Source organism: Python bivittatus, unplaced genomic scaffold, assembly GCF_059951505.1.
Source record: "Python bivittatus isolate LINGU-HERP-01145 unplaced genomic scaffold, Pbiv_v1 ctg000840_np1212, whole genome shotgun sequence".
Taxonomy (NCBI): Eukaryota; Metazoa; Chordata; class Lepidosauria; order Squamata; family Pythonidae; genus Python; species Python bivittatus.
The window spans coordinates 44,033,452-44,047,727 of record NW_028277113.1 but is presented as its reverse complement, the minus strand read 5'-3'; the positions used below and the strand labels follow the sequence as shown (position 1 = coordinate 44,047,727).

Genomic DNA, 14,276 nt, shown 5'->3' with positions numbered 1-14,276 from the left:
TAACAAAAGATTTTTCATTCCAACATTGTGGAATTAAACTTGTTGACAGTAATATATACATAAATATACATACTAGAATTATTTCATAAAAGTTCTCTTTATTGTAGAAATTGATTGAATGTTGAAGGTAAAGGAACACAAGAATTTCAGTTAAGTGCTGATTTTAGTCATATAATTGTCTAATATCAGAACGTTTTAAATGTCTCCAAATATCAGACAAGATTTTGAGAGTAATCAATGTTTTCAAAGAAATCCAAAATGAAGTTGAGACAATGGCTTCTGTTTATTATGAGTTTGCATAAGAAGCCATGAAAACTATTGGAATATATAATTTATTTAGTGTTGTGTTTCAATATTGTCCAATAGCAGAGTTTCATAGGAACAAAATGTGTGACCCTTCAGATGTTGCTTAACCACAGTTAGTAAGAAGGCTGGAAGTTGTGGTTCAGCAATATCTGGATGGCCACATTTCTATTCATGATTTAGATGATCTGATGATCCAGGACTTAGCTAGAGTGCCTTCTCACATGCAGTATAACAAAATTACATGAGTCAATGTGACAGTAACCTGGTGAGACACAGAAGACCACTGCTGATACAAATTGTGTAATGTTCACTGATCATATTGACACTTCAGAATTCTAATCAATCTGTCATCTTTCTTAGTAAATATTGGATCTTTCCCATAGAATACTTGTTATGAGTTATAGCATGACTCATTCATACTACGTATTATAAAGTATGAGTGTTCATTTGCTGCATGGGTCCCATAGCAAATGTGCACATTTATACAACATTTGAAGGTGTCCTAACAATATGTAGTTCACCCACAGATAGCAGTTAGTGGATCTCACACAATCTGAAATACTTGTTGCCAAAGTTTATTAATTAGACTAAGAAATTATTATTTAGTAAACAAAACAAGAATTCAGTTTGAATACTATAATTCTGGAAAATCTGAATCATGGTTCAAAAACATATAATCGAGGATGCAGAATGATTTTGAACAAAATCACATGTATGATAACATAGCTGTACTAGGAGCTAGTTTGCAAAATATGGCCATTCAGAATTGTAGGTTGCAATTGTCACATCATAAGCCATGTAATGAGGACTTCCTCTCAAAGTAGTTTTATTGATACAATTACATAAACATAAGACACTTTGATGATGTTACAGAGATCTTTGTCCTGATCCTCAGAAAGAGCTCAATATATGAGAAGAACTGCCACATGGATAATTTAAAACATTCACTATAAATGCTATAGCTTTAAATGAAAATTAAGAAAACCATGAATTATAATAGCTTGTATCTAATCTGACCTCAGCTGCTCAATTTTCCAGGAAACCTTTGCTTGAGGTCAGCAAAATGGAACTCCTGTTGGAATTTCCCCTGTGGGTTTTGCAAATACTGTTTGAGCTGCTTCCCTTAAAATCATTCAGCAGTATGCCTCATTTTAAATAGCACAAAATAGGACAAAAGGAACAAATAAATTGCTAAATGATGCTATTCAGTGTTATGGAAGCAAACAAATTAAGACAGTATTATTTACACTTGATAAACTAGAAATGGCATCAGGGTAAGTTCATATTACAAACTATTAATGAAAGACACACTATAAGGAACAAATCACAGCAAAGTGATTCTGTATAATGAATACTGATACTGACTAAACTCATTTCTGCACTCTGGGGATAAAATTTTACATTCGTTTCAGTATCTATCCTAGCAATGCAAGCAGAAAGAGACTCTTTAGGAAAATTTAATTAAACTTATTTCCTCATTCAATCAGAAAGAATTATACTGTTATTATTTTTTAACATAACACCATTATAAACCATTTGTTCTTATATCTAAAAAGATTATTGATTTCTCTAGCATTCTGGCAAGAGTTCTTAACTTACAAAGTGAAGATACATTAAAATAAAGCATACATTTTTCTAGCTTTTTATCAGGAGGTAACATCTACAAATTTTCCCTTTGATTGGTTTCTAATAAATTCATTATTTGGATATTTGGATAGTGTATCTTGACAAAACAATTGCATAAAAGCTTCTAAGTTCCTTCTATTTATCATTACGTGTTTGCCACTTCCTCAAAATGCAAGACGTCATTTTAACAACAATTAAAGAGACATTAGAATGTTGGTAAAATCATAGAATGATAGAAAAGGTAAGGACATTTATTCTTCCCTCCTCCCCACTAATATGGACACAATACAAGCACGGTCACAACTGGAATGAGGATGAGAATGCCCAGTTCTGTTCAGAGGTTCTTCTTGGAATGTGGCTTCAAAAGTATTTTTTATAAGGTATTTCATGTGGTTACATATGACATCTTGCCACAGAAATCTCCATAACCATTTAGAAGATATTTTGCCTAGTAGAAGAAGCTACCCGTGTATGATGTGACTGAGAAAGTTATTTCATTTATATAAGAATAAAACTTCTGTCTCTACTAAAAGATTTCATTATGCAACTGCTCATGACTGACATAAATTGCTTTTTCTTTTTCCTATGTAAAAAAGTAACTGCCAGTTTCAAACATACTCACTAAGCCATACACAATAATGAATTTGTTTTATTCTATGACTGAATAAAGGAATGCCTAGTATCATTCTCAATGGAATTATTAAAATGTGACATATTGTTTTGATATTGCTTCATGATAATTACAGCTCTTTCATAATTAGGAAATACAAATAAACCAGATCAGCTTGAAGTGAGGGGGAGGCACATTCAAATAGGTTCTCAGAAACTTAATTATATGTAAAGCTGCACTACTGTGCGCCCATCATTTTCATCTTCAGCCAGCCACCTGATGAAGAAAATATACATATTTTATTGAAAGAGAAGGTACATTATTGATCAGACTTTCCCAGCCTAATTCCATTGACCAGGCCAACTGGGATTTATGGAAGTTGTAATCCAACATATCTGGAAGGCACAGTTTGGGGAAGTTGCTATAGATATGCAAATACATTTTCAAAATAGCATGAATCAGATTGCTTCTAGATTTGTATAACTACAGACTGGTCAAGGTATGCACAGCTTAAAACAATGAGCATTTGGGTGTATAGATGAAGAAATGCACAGTAGGAAGGAAAGGAAGAACACTTCTAGATGACAAGCTTTTTCACCCCAACCTTTCTGAATCCAGTTAAAATGCAGGCAAAATGGACCCAATCTATTTTAATTCTTTTTATATTTATTTGAACATCATGATACTATGAACACAGGCATATCTCTATCTTTCTGAATCTATAAAACTCATAGAGAATCTAATCAACACTCAATTTTTTAAAAACCAATAGTTGAAGACAGCAAGCCAACTTTCTGCCCAGGAACTGAGTACCTTGTTTTGCTCCTCAAGACATATCTCTTGTCCTTGTCTTCATAAAAATAAACATAATAAATTGCTATCAATTGTCTTGTTTCTGTGCTCACCAAACTGGCAAATGTTTATCTTATACCAGTGTTCTGCCATTTTTGCATGTGGGTCCTTTTACCCAAACATGCTTGCATGCTGCTACAAAAGGATCCCAAAAGCAGGAATGAGACAGAGAAAGAATGCCCTTCACTGAAAACACAGTTCTCTTAAGCACAAGGTAGCAATACATTCTTCTTCTGAAATGGGATTCATTGACTTGAATGGCATTTCTCCATACAATAGAACTGGCATGGGAATACATAAAAATTGCTCACTAGCTCCTGATTATGACATCATGTGATTTATGTATTGCATGTATTGTCTATGTATTGCAAAATTCACCTTGTATTCTTCTGTATAAATATATTACTTCAAATTTATAATATTAAAGTTTGCAATCATCAAAAGAATTGAAGACAACTGCTGTGGGTGTAACCAAAGGGAAGTAGCATGACTGGCAAATATTTAAGAATTATATTGTAAGTAAAATAAGACAATTCTTTTTTCTCCATTTCCTATGTGTTGAATGAAGCCGTTCTGTGGACTACTAGCTTCTTTATTTGTGACATGGGGATTTGTGGGCCTTCATTCAAATTGAATGAAAATGCTGATGACCACTTACTGATCCCTCTGTTCATAGCCTGAAGCTCAAACCTACCGATTCTCCATTTCCCTTACATCTGTGACTTTCCTTCTCCTCAGAAAGGGGAAGATATTTCCTGGTGTGTAATATTAGTTCATTAATATTTCTGTTGAAGTTTGTAAGAAAAAAGCACTCATTAAGACTAACTTATTTAAATGGACTTCCAGAGAAGAAATGGCGAACTGAAGAAGGCTCTACCAAAAGCAGAACCAACGGTTGTGGTGGAATGAAGAACTGGAGTGAACAAGGACAAGGAGAGGCCTGGGAATGCCATCATAGCCCAACCCATGGTTTGGCACCTTTAAAAAGGACAGGGGGTTCACATACTTCTTTTCTTAATCACCTTTGGAAATTGCTTGTTAACTGCTTTTTGGATATTAGGAACCTTCATAATAGCAAGTTTTATTACACTGGGTGAGTTTCCTTCAATCCTTAGTAAAATAAGTTTTATAAAAATTTAAGAACTTTAAAAATTCTCTCTCTCTGTCTTTCTATCTCTGGAATAAACAGCAAAAGGGTGATTAGAGTGTTGATTTTGGAAACTTATAAATGGACTAAGGGTCCAGATGGCTTTGAAATAAGATTTTGAAACTAATTATATGAATCCTTCCCATGGGAAAATGCTGTTGTTTTGAATACTTAAAAAAAGATATGATAACATGTGAGTTTGAAGGTTGCACACTAGAAGGAACCAGAAAGAATTAAATATTACAATTAAAGGAGAAGAGCACTTAAATGTGACTTACTAATACAGAATGGAGCAAAATAATTTAACATTGGACATACTGAAGGGTATTTGTGAACAATGGACCCAGAAGTTAATTTTAAAACTGTCTGCCATTATAGACTGACTGTGTTTGAAAGAAGATATGGAAAAGGAGCAAGCTTTACTGGATAGGACTGAATCTGATTTGAAAGTGAATCTAAAACGACGAGCTATGGGAATGATGTGGAAGGAAATGCTACACTGGATAAACAAATGAAACTGGTTGATGTTTTACCAAACCAAAAGAATGACCTGGATAACTTTCTTATACTGAATTTATAAAAGAGACCTGTTAAAGTTGTGAAGCATTTTGCAAGGAGTGACAAAGAAAAAATGAGAAGAAATCAAATTCCAGGACTTGATTTGAGGGGATAAAGGATCAGAATTGTTAAAAGTAAAGGGTAGGAATATAAAGGTGGTTTATTTGATCAAGGTTAAAATAGATATGTTGTTATCTGGTAACCCTTAATGGACTTTTGCTGACCAGGACTGAATGACAAGGCCTTAAAGATTTGTTTATAAATAAGGATGAGATATGGGAAGAAGAGATCACTTATTGTACTTTAAGAGGTGATAAGTTACTAAAATTGTTTATACTTGCTGTTATGAAGGGGGAAATATATATATACTTTCCTTTCTTTCTTTCTTTCTTTCTTTCTTTCTTTCTTTCTTTCTTTCTTTCTTTCTTTCTTTCTTTCTTTCTTTTAGTTTTTATTAGTTCTTATCTTTTAATTGTAATGCTCAATAACATTTATTGATTATCTTATTTAAACAATGCAAAACACACCTGTTACAGCTAAAACTGTAGAGTTCATTTGTAGACATATCTGTGATTTCTACCTTTTCAAGAAACCAGCCACTTGCTGTAAAAAAATGAGAATAAATATCAGATTGGCCCAGATCGGGCCACTTCCAAATGCCTGAATAAGGGCTGCAGCTACTACTCATGCAGACATAAAATGGCCTGAATAATTTCAGAAACAGGATCATCTGGCTTAATTGGGCATGGGTGGTTACCACATACAAACAGCTAAACTCTGTCAGCAGGGCTATATGGACTCGGTTTCCTAATGTCAGTCAAGTCGACTATACAGTGACAAGAGGTGTTTTGTTTTTTTTTACCTGCTCCCAGCACAATGACAAAATATGAAAGTGGCCCCAGAAAACCAGGGCTGCTCTAAGAAACTCTCTCTCTCTGTTCATTTTATGTGGCCCCAACCCCAGAATATGGGAAGAAAGGGGTGAAATGGGTAATCTCCCTGACTCTCTCTGCAATATCATTAAGTAGAATTGTGAGATAAATTCAGCTGAGTGACAAGGGCCAACAGATGGCATCCATTGGATTTTTTGGTTGAGGGGGAACTTGAACTTGGGTCTTCCAGTCCAACACTCCTAGTGTAGTACTCTTTCAACAACCAGAGTGTTCTAGATATTTTTGATTAAACTCTGTCCATTACCCAGGCTAGTCTGAAATCGGATGGGATTTTGCAGCCCCAGTCATCTGGACAATATTTGGCCTGGGATCCTGCTTTAATTACTACAGTAAACTATAGCAATTTCTTTCTTGAAAAGACATTTAAATATACAGATGGACCTCATTTAACAACCACTCATTCAGCGACTGCTCAAACTTACGACAGCGCTGAACAAATGGCAGTTATGACCGGTACTTACAGCCACTGCAGCATCCCCATTTTCACACAATTACAATTAGTGACCTTCCATGCTAGCTTCCAACAAACAAAGTCAATGAGAAAGCCAGCAGGAAGTTACAAGTTCATGGTTATGTGTGGTCCTCCCTTAATAACCTGCACGGTCCTTGCTTAATGATGGCAACTGGGACTGCCAGAACTGCCATTGCTAAGCGGTGCAGTCATGAGGTTTTTTGACTTACAACCACATTGCTTAATGATGGAGTTTCCAGTCCCAAATAGTGTTGTTAAGTGAAGACTACCTGTATAGATGTTTCAGCACCTACAAAGCACAATTCAGTCAAGCAATGCAAATACACTTACCAAATCCTTTCCCATCATGCCCAATTTCAATCTTCTTCAGCCTCCCAATATTCCTTGTCTTAATTTTGAATGTGTCAGTCTTTAAAATGAAAAATAGAATTAGCTTTTCAGTTATGATAGGTCAAACTCTGGAAAATGGTATGCTTACCATTTTGTGTGAGCGCTTCCCAAAAAATATATTTCAGTTCCACCTTTGCAGCAAAATATACTGTATGTCACAGTCACAGTATACAAAGCTCCACGTACCCACTCCTCTGCCACTAACAAGCAGCTGAAACCAGTGGTACCAGGTAGCCCCGGAAACTTTTCTAGACACCCAGAAGTCTTCCCACCTCCTTAGCTTCTCTCTTGATCAAGAAATGGTCTGAATAAAACCAGGGTCAAGGAGATACAGGATTGTTCATCATCACTGAACTTTTCAGCTAGGTTAGTGATTTCTGTTTCTGCTTGAAATTTTTCTACCACATAGTCCTGGACAAGACGGAAAACCAGCTTAAAAAGGAGTCTGGAACTTTGGCCTAATCCAAAAATATATTATAAGAGGATTCTGGTATTTTTTTAAAAATACATTTCAAAATACTACGCAAGTAACTATGGACAACTATAAAGCTTTTAATTAAAAAAACCTAAAGGGAAAAAAATACTCCAGCATACTGCCTTTCATCAAAATAAACCATGTATATAAAAAAAATAAACCCGAGAATATTTTGCTAGGACCTAAGGAATTGCATAAAAATGGCTAGTTAAAGAATTTAGTTCTCCTGGATGTTGAAAAAAAAGTTGTAGACAGATTTGCTTCTTGTCACAACAACAGACATATTCAGCTTCATTAGTCAGATGAATAAATAGCAACTAGGGCTGTGCAATGAACTGGATTCGAAGGGGAAAACGTGATTTGGACTGTGTGTAGGTGCCCACACATAAATAGCGCTTGTTGGGAACATGTTAAACCAAAGGTGTCTTCCTAGGATCACAAGCAAGCTGAGGAGGGCACCTTCACAAACCCAGGTAAAGACATAGTTGCTGTTAGGTGCTCTCAACAGGAATATGTGAACACCTATGCACATTCTATAGCTCCTATCACATTTTGCCCTTCACATTCAGATCTCTCCTTAGCTTTATTAATTATATTGCTTCAAAAATATTCAATATGTAGCAAACTCCTCAGATAACACAGTCTTCACCATCTCTTTATTCTCCCAAACTTGTTCTAGACTGGGTCCCATTATTTGAATTAGCTATAGAACTTGCTTAAAATTATGTGTGTGTGTGTGTGTGTGTATCTATATTGATATCGATATAAATATAGATGGTTTTAGAAATACCTTATCTTGATTAATGTTCATCTTGGTTGAAGTTCTATGCTGCAATTCTTTTAATTTTTTTAAACATAAAAGAAGTACATCCCAATTTCTTTATTTCATTTATTACAAGTATGTGTACGCCATCTACTTTTGCCCACTCAAAAATGTGGCTGGAATATCAGCGAAAAGGATAAGGAAATTTATGCTTGTAGAATTCTTATTAATTTCAGAATGTAGCTTAAAAAATAATGAACTTCCAGCTAGTTTGAAGAAAACACCTTGTGTTTTCAATTTTTATATGTATCTTTTTAATGATACATAAACATGCTTTTGAAGGCATAAAGAGAAGTTATTTGACTCTAATTACGATAAAATATTTCAAATGGCCTATAATTTGGTTTAAGATATTCTTTCATTTCCAGTGCTGTTTGTGGCAATGCTAGTATTATTTTTTTCCAAGAAGAACAACAGACTTCTATAAAACTGGTTCTTTCATGTTACGTTAACAATCTAAAGACAAAAATGAATTAGTTCAGGGCCAGAGGTATAAAAGAGGGTTAAGCAGCTCCTGGAATGTTTTTATCTAGCAATATAGAACATGTTATTATACCTATTATGTGGCAAGATATTCTAGTTTACATTTAGTGTACATTTGACAGTCAGTGGCAATTAATCCCACCTAAGGAAAACTTGTGGAATGTGTTTCCATATTTGTATTTGCCTCACTGACTACATTTGCAGAATCCACCTAGCCATATTGTGGTTAAGTCCAGTTTGATGTCCAAACCCAGAGCACTCAGCACTGAGTTAAACTCCAGTTGAGAGGAGCTTTAAACACAGTATGAAACAATAGTTTATCATAGTCTATTCACTTAATTCAGCATTTGGTATGTTACCTAAAACTCAGATGAAAAGAGCTACTTCCCCTTCTGCTGTCCCTTGGAAGAAACAGGAGGATGAACCACTCCATAAAATGCGGCTGCTCCAGTTATTTTATCTCTTCTGTTTCCCTATTTTAACCTCCCCATCAAGCTTGCAAAGAATGAATGGGAATACTAAGGGCAGAGTGCTGGACAAGGCTAGCCCACCCCATTCTATCTGTATAGCTCTAAATCTGGTTATGCCACCACTCTTTAAGGAAGCATTGGCCAGCCAACTGTACAAAAGTACAAATAAGTAAGAATATCAGCAAAAAGGATAGTTTGCCATGTTATCTGGCACCTGACCGATGGATGAGTGGGATAGTAAACTTGTTTAGTATAATGCACAAACACCCATGTTGCTATATGTTCATCTAAAACTTGTAATATTTGATATGGCCAGCTAAAAAAAAAAAAAGATATGTTCACATGGACAATATTACTTACCTTTCCTCTTTCAAAGGGATCTCGATGATCCAGAGAGGTTTTGAGTGGAATTAAATGAGATGTATCCATGTCTCCAAACAAAATTATGTGAACATTGGCATTAGTTCCTGCCCCTCTTTTACCACCAGTGAACACTTTAATAGTATGTTCTATCAGATTTTCTAGTTCATTATCTTCTTTAGTAACCAGAGAGAGAGGGATTTCTTTCCTTATTTCAGGTTTATCAGTGTCCAAATGGAATGTTCTAAAAATAATTTTAAAAGACAAGCCATATACAGAATTTGGTATGAAATTTAATAAAGAAAAAACGATTACATTTTTTTAAAAAATGTCATGATTCCTTTCCTTAACAGCCAGTTTCGTCTAGTGCATTGTTTTGCAACCTTGGCAACTTGAAGATGTGTGGACATGCTGGCTAGGAAATTCTGGGAGTTGAAGTCCACACATCTTCAAGTTGCTAAGGTTGAGAAACACTGCTCTAGTGGTTTAAGGCACCAGGCTAGAAACTGGGACACCATGAGTTCTAGTCCTAACTTAGGCACAAAGCCAGCAGGTGACTTTGGGCCAGTCACTCTCTCTCAGCCCTAGGATGAAGTTCTGAAAATGCTGCCAAGAAAACTGAGGAGCAATCACCAGAAATCAAGACTGATTTGAAGGCACCAAAAAAAAATAAAAAAATTCCACAACCAAAAAGTGTTCTGATAAATATAACACAAAGAAAAGTATAATTAATGTTAAGATGGTCAGGTGTGTCTCTGAGTGTACTTTCTATATGGTAACGTGAAGCTCATAACTTTCTGTCAGAGGTGTGAGTTTTGACAGGGTCTTCTGGCTGAGAACTATCATTGCCACAGCTGTTAAGGAATTGGAGGGTGGAGCCGTTTCTCTAACAGCCAACAGTGTGCAGCAGAAGGGAGAAATTAGGTAGCTGCTGGAAGAAGGATAGTTTGTTTTACTCATGTTGGTCAAGCCCTTCCAAAAAATCTCCCTGGCAGGTAAACTTATCCTGCCTGACAGCTACTTCTAAGATCCCAATTACTCTGTTTGCACGCTACCAGAATTTTTATAGGTACCTCCCATAGAAAACCTTAATTTTTGCCTTCAGTTGGATTTATCTTCTTCCTCTGCTATTCTCCCTGCATCCTTTTCAGATTACGGGTTGTTTTGATGTGAAGTGAGGTTTCAGGGAGCTGTCTACAGTAGACCTCATTTACAAGCCTTGGTTCTGAATCTTACAAGGACGGTTGTGAACAAATGCCTTTTCTAGTTAAATCACCACCTCACTTTGCCTTTTGGAAGCGCACAACGCCCCTGCCCTTATAGATTGTACTCTTGCCCTCTATCAAAGGGGTACATGTGGCAGTCTGTAGTGAGCTTTTCTTTTAAAAAAAGAGACAGAAACACAGCAATGTGAACTATAGTATTAAAATTTGCCAGTTCAAGATAATTTTCTACCTGACAAGGAGAACCAAAGGTTTCATCTCCTCTTTTGCATCCACCAAGGGCTATGGCATTCATAGCCAGTCAGATTATTTTGGCATGTGAGTCAGAAAAATCCAAGATATTCCCTCATTCCTTCTTGGTAGTAAGTACAACATAATAACAAAGTTAAGTATTGACTAGCTGCCCTTTTTATACCCCAAATTTGCCCCTGGTGATTTATCCTTATATTTCTCATACTCACTCGTTCACTTCAAATATGTACACGGGCTCTTGCTTTAGAGCTTCCTTTAAGTGCAAGGCTTTGATTGCCAGTTTGCAGGCTGCATTAGAAGCAACAGATATTAAAATGTTTCTTTTCATGCCAACATTACTATCAAATTATATTAAGTACCAGTAAATAATAGCATTACACGTCTATCTATTCTGCCAGTAATTGTACTATTTTAAATCTCAAACTGGAAAGCTTTTCTATTTAATATACCCACAAGTGTCCCCAGCTATCAGTTTGATACCTACTGCAGCTTCTATACAATAAGTACCAGGAGATGTCTGTAGGACTTATGTTCAAATAAATGTGATTTAAAAGATACATTCACCCTACAATTCAGTGATAGAACACAGAGTCTACATTTACAGAATATCTGAGGCTCAGTTCCTGGCATTTCTAAATTAAGCTGAGGGAACTGCCTGAAACTGTTAAAACCTGCTGTCCATCACCATCGGTTATATTTTTCTAGATGGAGCAGTGATCTTACTCAGCATAATGCTGCTTCCTATTTCTAAACTATTTAATGAAATTTCAAAGAGTCTGATTCTACATACTACCTAATATACATATCCAGCATAAATGTTATACTGCAAGAATCTTTTATCAATGTCTTCACAGTGAAAGAAACTTACATGATGTGCTTCCAATGAGAAGGACAATTTTGTGCAATTTTCCCAAATCCACAGCATCTATCTGACCTGTAAATGACTAAACATATCAGGTGGTATTTCAGTAAGGGCAGAGCTTATGATATATTCAATGCTAATTTTGTAATTATATTTATATTTCAAATTTGTCATCTCCCATCTTGCTGCAGACAGACTCTGGGCACTATCTATCTATCTATCTATCTATCTATCTATCTATCTATCTATCTATCTATCGCCAGTTTGGTGTAGTGGTTAAGGCATCAGGCTAGAAACTGGAAAACCGAGTTCTAGTCCTGCCTTAGGCACAAAGCCAGGTGGGTGACCTGAGGCCAGTCACTCCTCTCTGCCCTAGGAAGGAGGCAAACCACTTCTGGAAATCCTTGCAGTCACCAAGAGTCAAAGGCATGAGCACACACACACACACATATAACGTGTGTGTGTAAATAAAAATTTGGAATGGAAAGATTTATTTTATTTTTATTTTTTTCAGATAACAGTGAAAAACATAATTACCTCCCCAACTTCTCCTTTCTGAATTGTAGATGATGGTGACAACAAAAGTCTTCTGTCTTCAGTGTCTCCATTGGTTCCATATACATACAGAGAGATAGGCACCATGTTTATTTTGCTCACAGTATCATTGCAGAATATTTTTATGTCATATGTAATCACTGTAAAATAAAAATAAATGTCAAATCTGATGTAACAGATGGCATATCCATTCCATTATTCATTACATTTAATGAATTTAAATATTCCTTTAATATTCCTTCTTGCTCTATGCTAGTATTCACATGATGCAATATTGTCTATGCATGAATTCATCATTAGATGAGTGACTGACTAAAAACACATACTGAATATTTTTATATCCCCAAAGTCCTCCCCCTCTCTTTTTAGCACTGATGAAATGTAGCTGAAGCAGATACTTCAGTCTATTTGATCTGTTAATCCATCCAGATGTCTCATTCTGCCATCCACACAGCCAAATATTGAACCATTCCCACAACAAAGGATTTTGTATTCTGAATCTGAAGCACACTTTACTCAGTACATAGAAACTGCAATTATGCAAAATGATCATTATAAAATCTGGAAGAATCGAATTATTGAGGAAAAAATAATTTTATTTTGGGTTGGGTTGGAGAGTAAGTAGTGTGTCTAATGAATGATCCAGTAACACAGTAATGGAATCAATGCTTTAGTAGATTGGCATCAGGACTCAAGTCTTGTGAGCCCAAAGATAGCCAGGGCCCATAAAAATCACATTCCATTGTTCTCTGTGGCGACCTGTTTTTGAAGTTGAAGTGAGTTTCAAATGTAGCTTGAACCACTCCTTTTTACCATGGCAAAATTGGACACTTTGTACCATACCTCATAGAACTTGTTTTCTAGCAATCTAATTATGCTCATCACTCTTCTTTGGATAAACCCTCTTTGTCAACATCTTTCTTAAAATATGACAATCAAAACTGGACTCAGTGCTTGGTGCACAGTGCACTCCAAATATTACTCTTTGTAATCTGGTCCCTGTTTCTGTTAAAGTTTCCATTAATGTAACTTGAAGATACATTTGTTTTGTATCCAAACAAATTGTATCCAAACAACCACATTATTCTGCTAATCTGTTCAATTATTTATTTAGATGTTGTATAGCAACCAATTACATATGCATTTAGGAGCTTCACAACTGCAACAGAATAATAAAATAGATAGAATCACAACTTTTGAAAAAGAATTTCATGTTAAATGCTCCCCTGAATTTAAAAAAAAAAAATCTTACAAAGGCATTTAAAATGACCAACTAGCAGAGGCTGACCAATCTCAGCAAGAGAGAATCCCTTTAGTCTAAATTCATCCACCAAGAAGACTGTAGTTCCTTCATCATCTAGCAGGAGTGTAGAATGACCAGAGCATCTCCCCCTTGTCACTATATCTACTTGGGGAAGGAAACAGGCTTGAGATGGTCATCAAGGTAAGCAGACTCCAAGCCATAAAGGGCTTTATATATACAGTAATTAGTAAAATCATGAAGGATACATGAGGCCATAGACCGCTAATGAAGCTCCTGAAGCATGGGGATGATAGAAGACAACTTTGAAAACCTTCGGAGCAACTGCACTACTATATTTTGCACTGCCTACAGTAGATGGATTTGCTTCAAAGGAAGCACCGCGTAGAGTAAACCTAGAGTCTAATCTGAAGATAACCAGAGCATGGATGACCATAGTGAGGGCACATGTGATAGAAAAAGGCAGGCCTACAGAAGTGTCTCAGTTGATAGAAGCAGCTCCAGACCCCAATAATGATCTGAGATGACGTGGTAAGAGATTGGTTTAAGTTACTCAGACCATAGATACTACATAGTTGATTTCCATTTTATGACTGGG

The 14,276-nt window shown here is 35.8% G+C and overlaps 1 protein-coding gene across 1 annotated transcript in view; it reads right to left on the bottom strand.

Annotated features, from left to right (window-relative positions):
- Positions 1-585: 585 nt before the first annotated feature.
- The window catches only part of RP1 (RP1 axonemal microtubule associated), a 194,824-nt gene continuing 181,133 nt past the window's right edge, over positions 586-14,276 (bottom strand). Inside the window, exons 52-58 of the mRNA XM_088130611.1 lie at positions 12,400-12,557; positions 11,869-11,944; positions 11,210-11,288; positions 9,526-9,769; positions 6,855-6,933; positions 5,627-5,702; positions 586-2,818 (exon numbers count right to left, since the gene is read on the bottom strand). Coding sequence (XP_087986737.1) covers positions 2,764-2,818; positions 5,627-5,702; positions 6,855-6,933; positions 9,526-9,769; positions 11,210-11,288; positions 11,869-11,944; positions 12,400-12,557 — 767 coding nt within the window. The 3' untranslated portion in view covers positions 586-2,763. The remainder of the gene's footprint in view (positions 2,819-5,626; positions 5,703-6,854; positions 6,934-9,525; positions 9,770-11,209; positions 11,289-11,868; positions 11,945-12,399; positions 12,558-14,276) is intronic.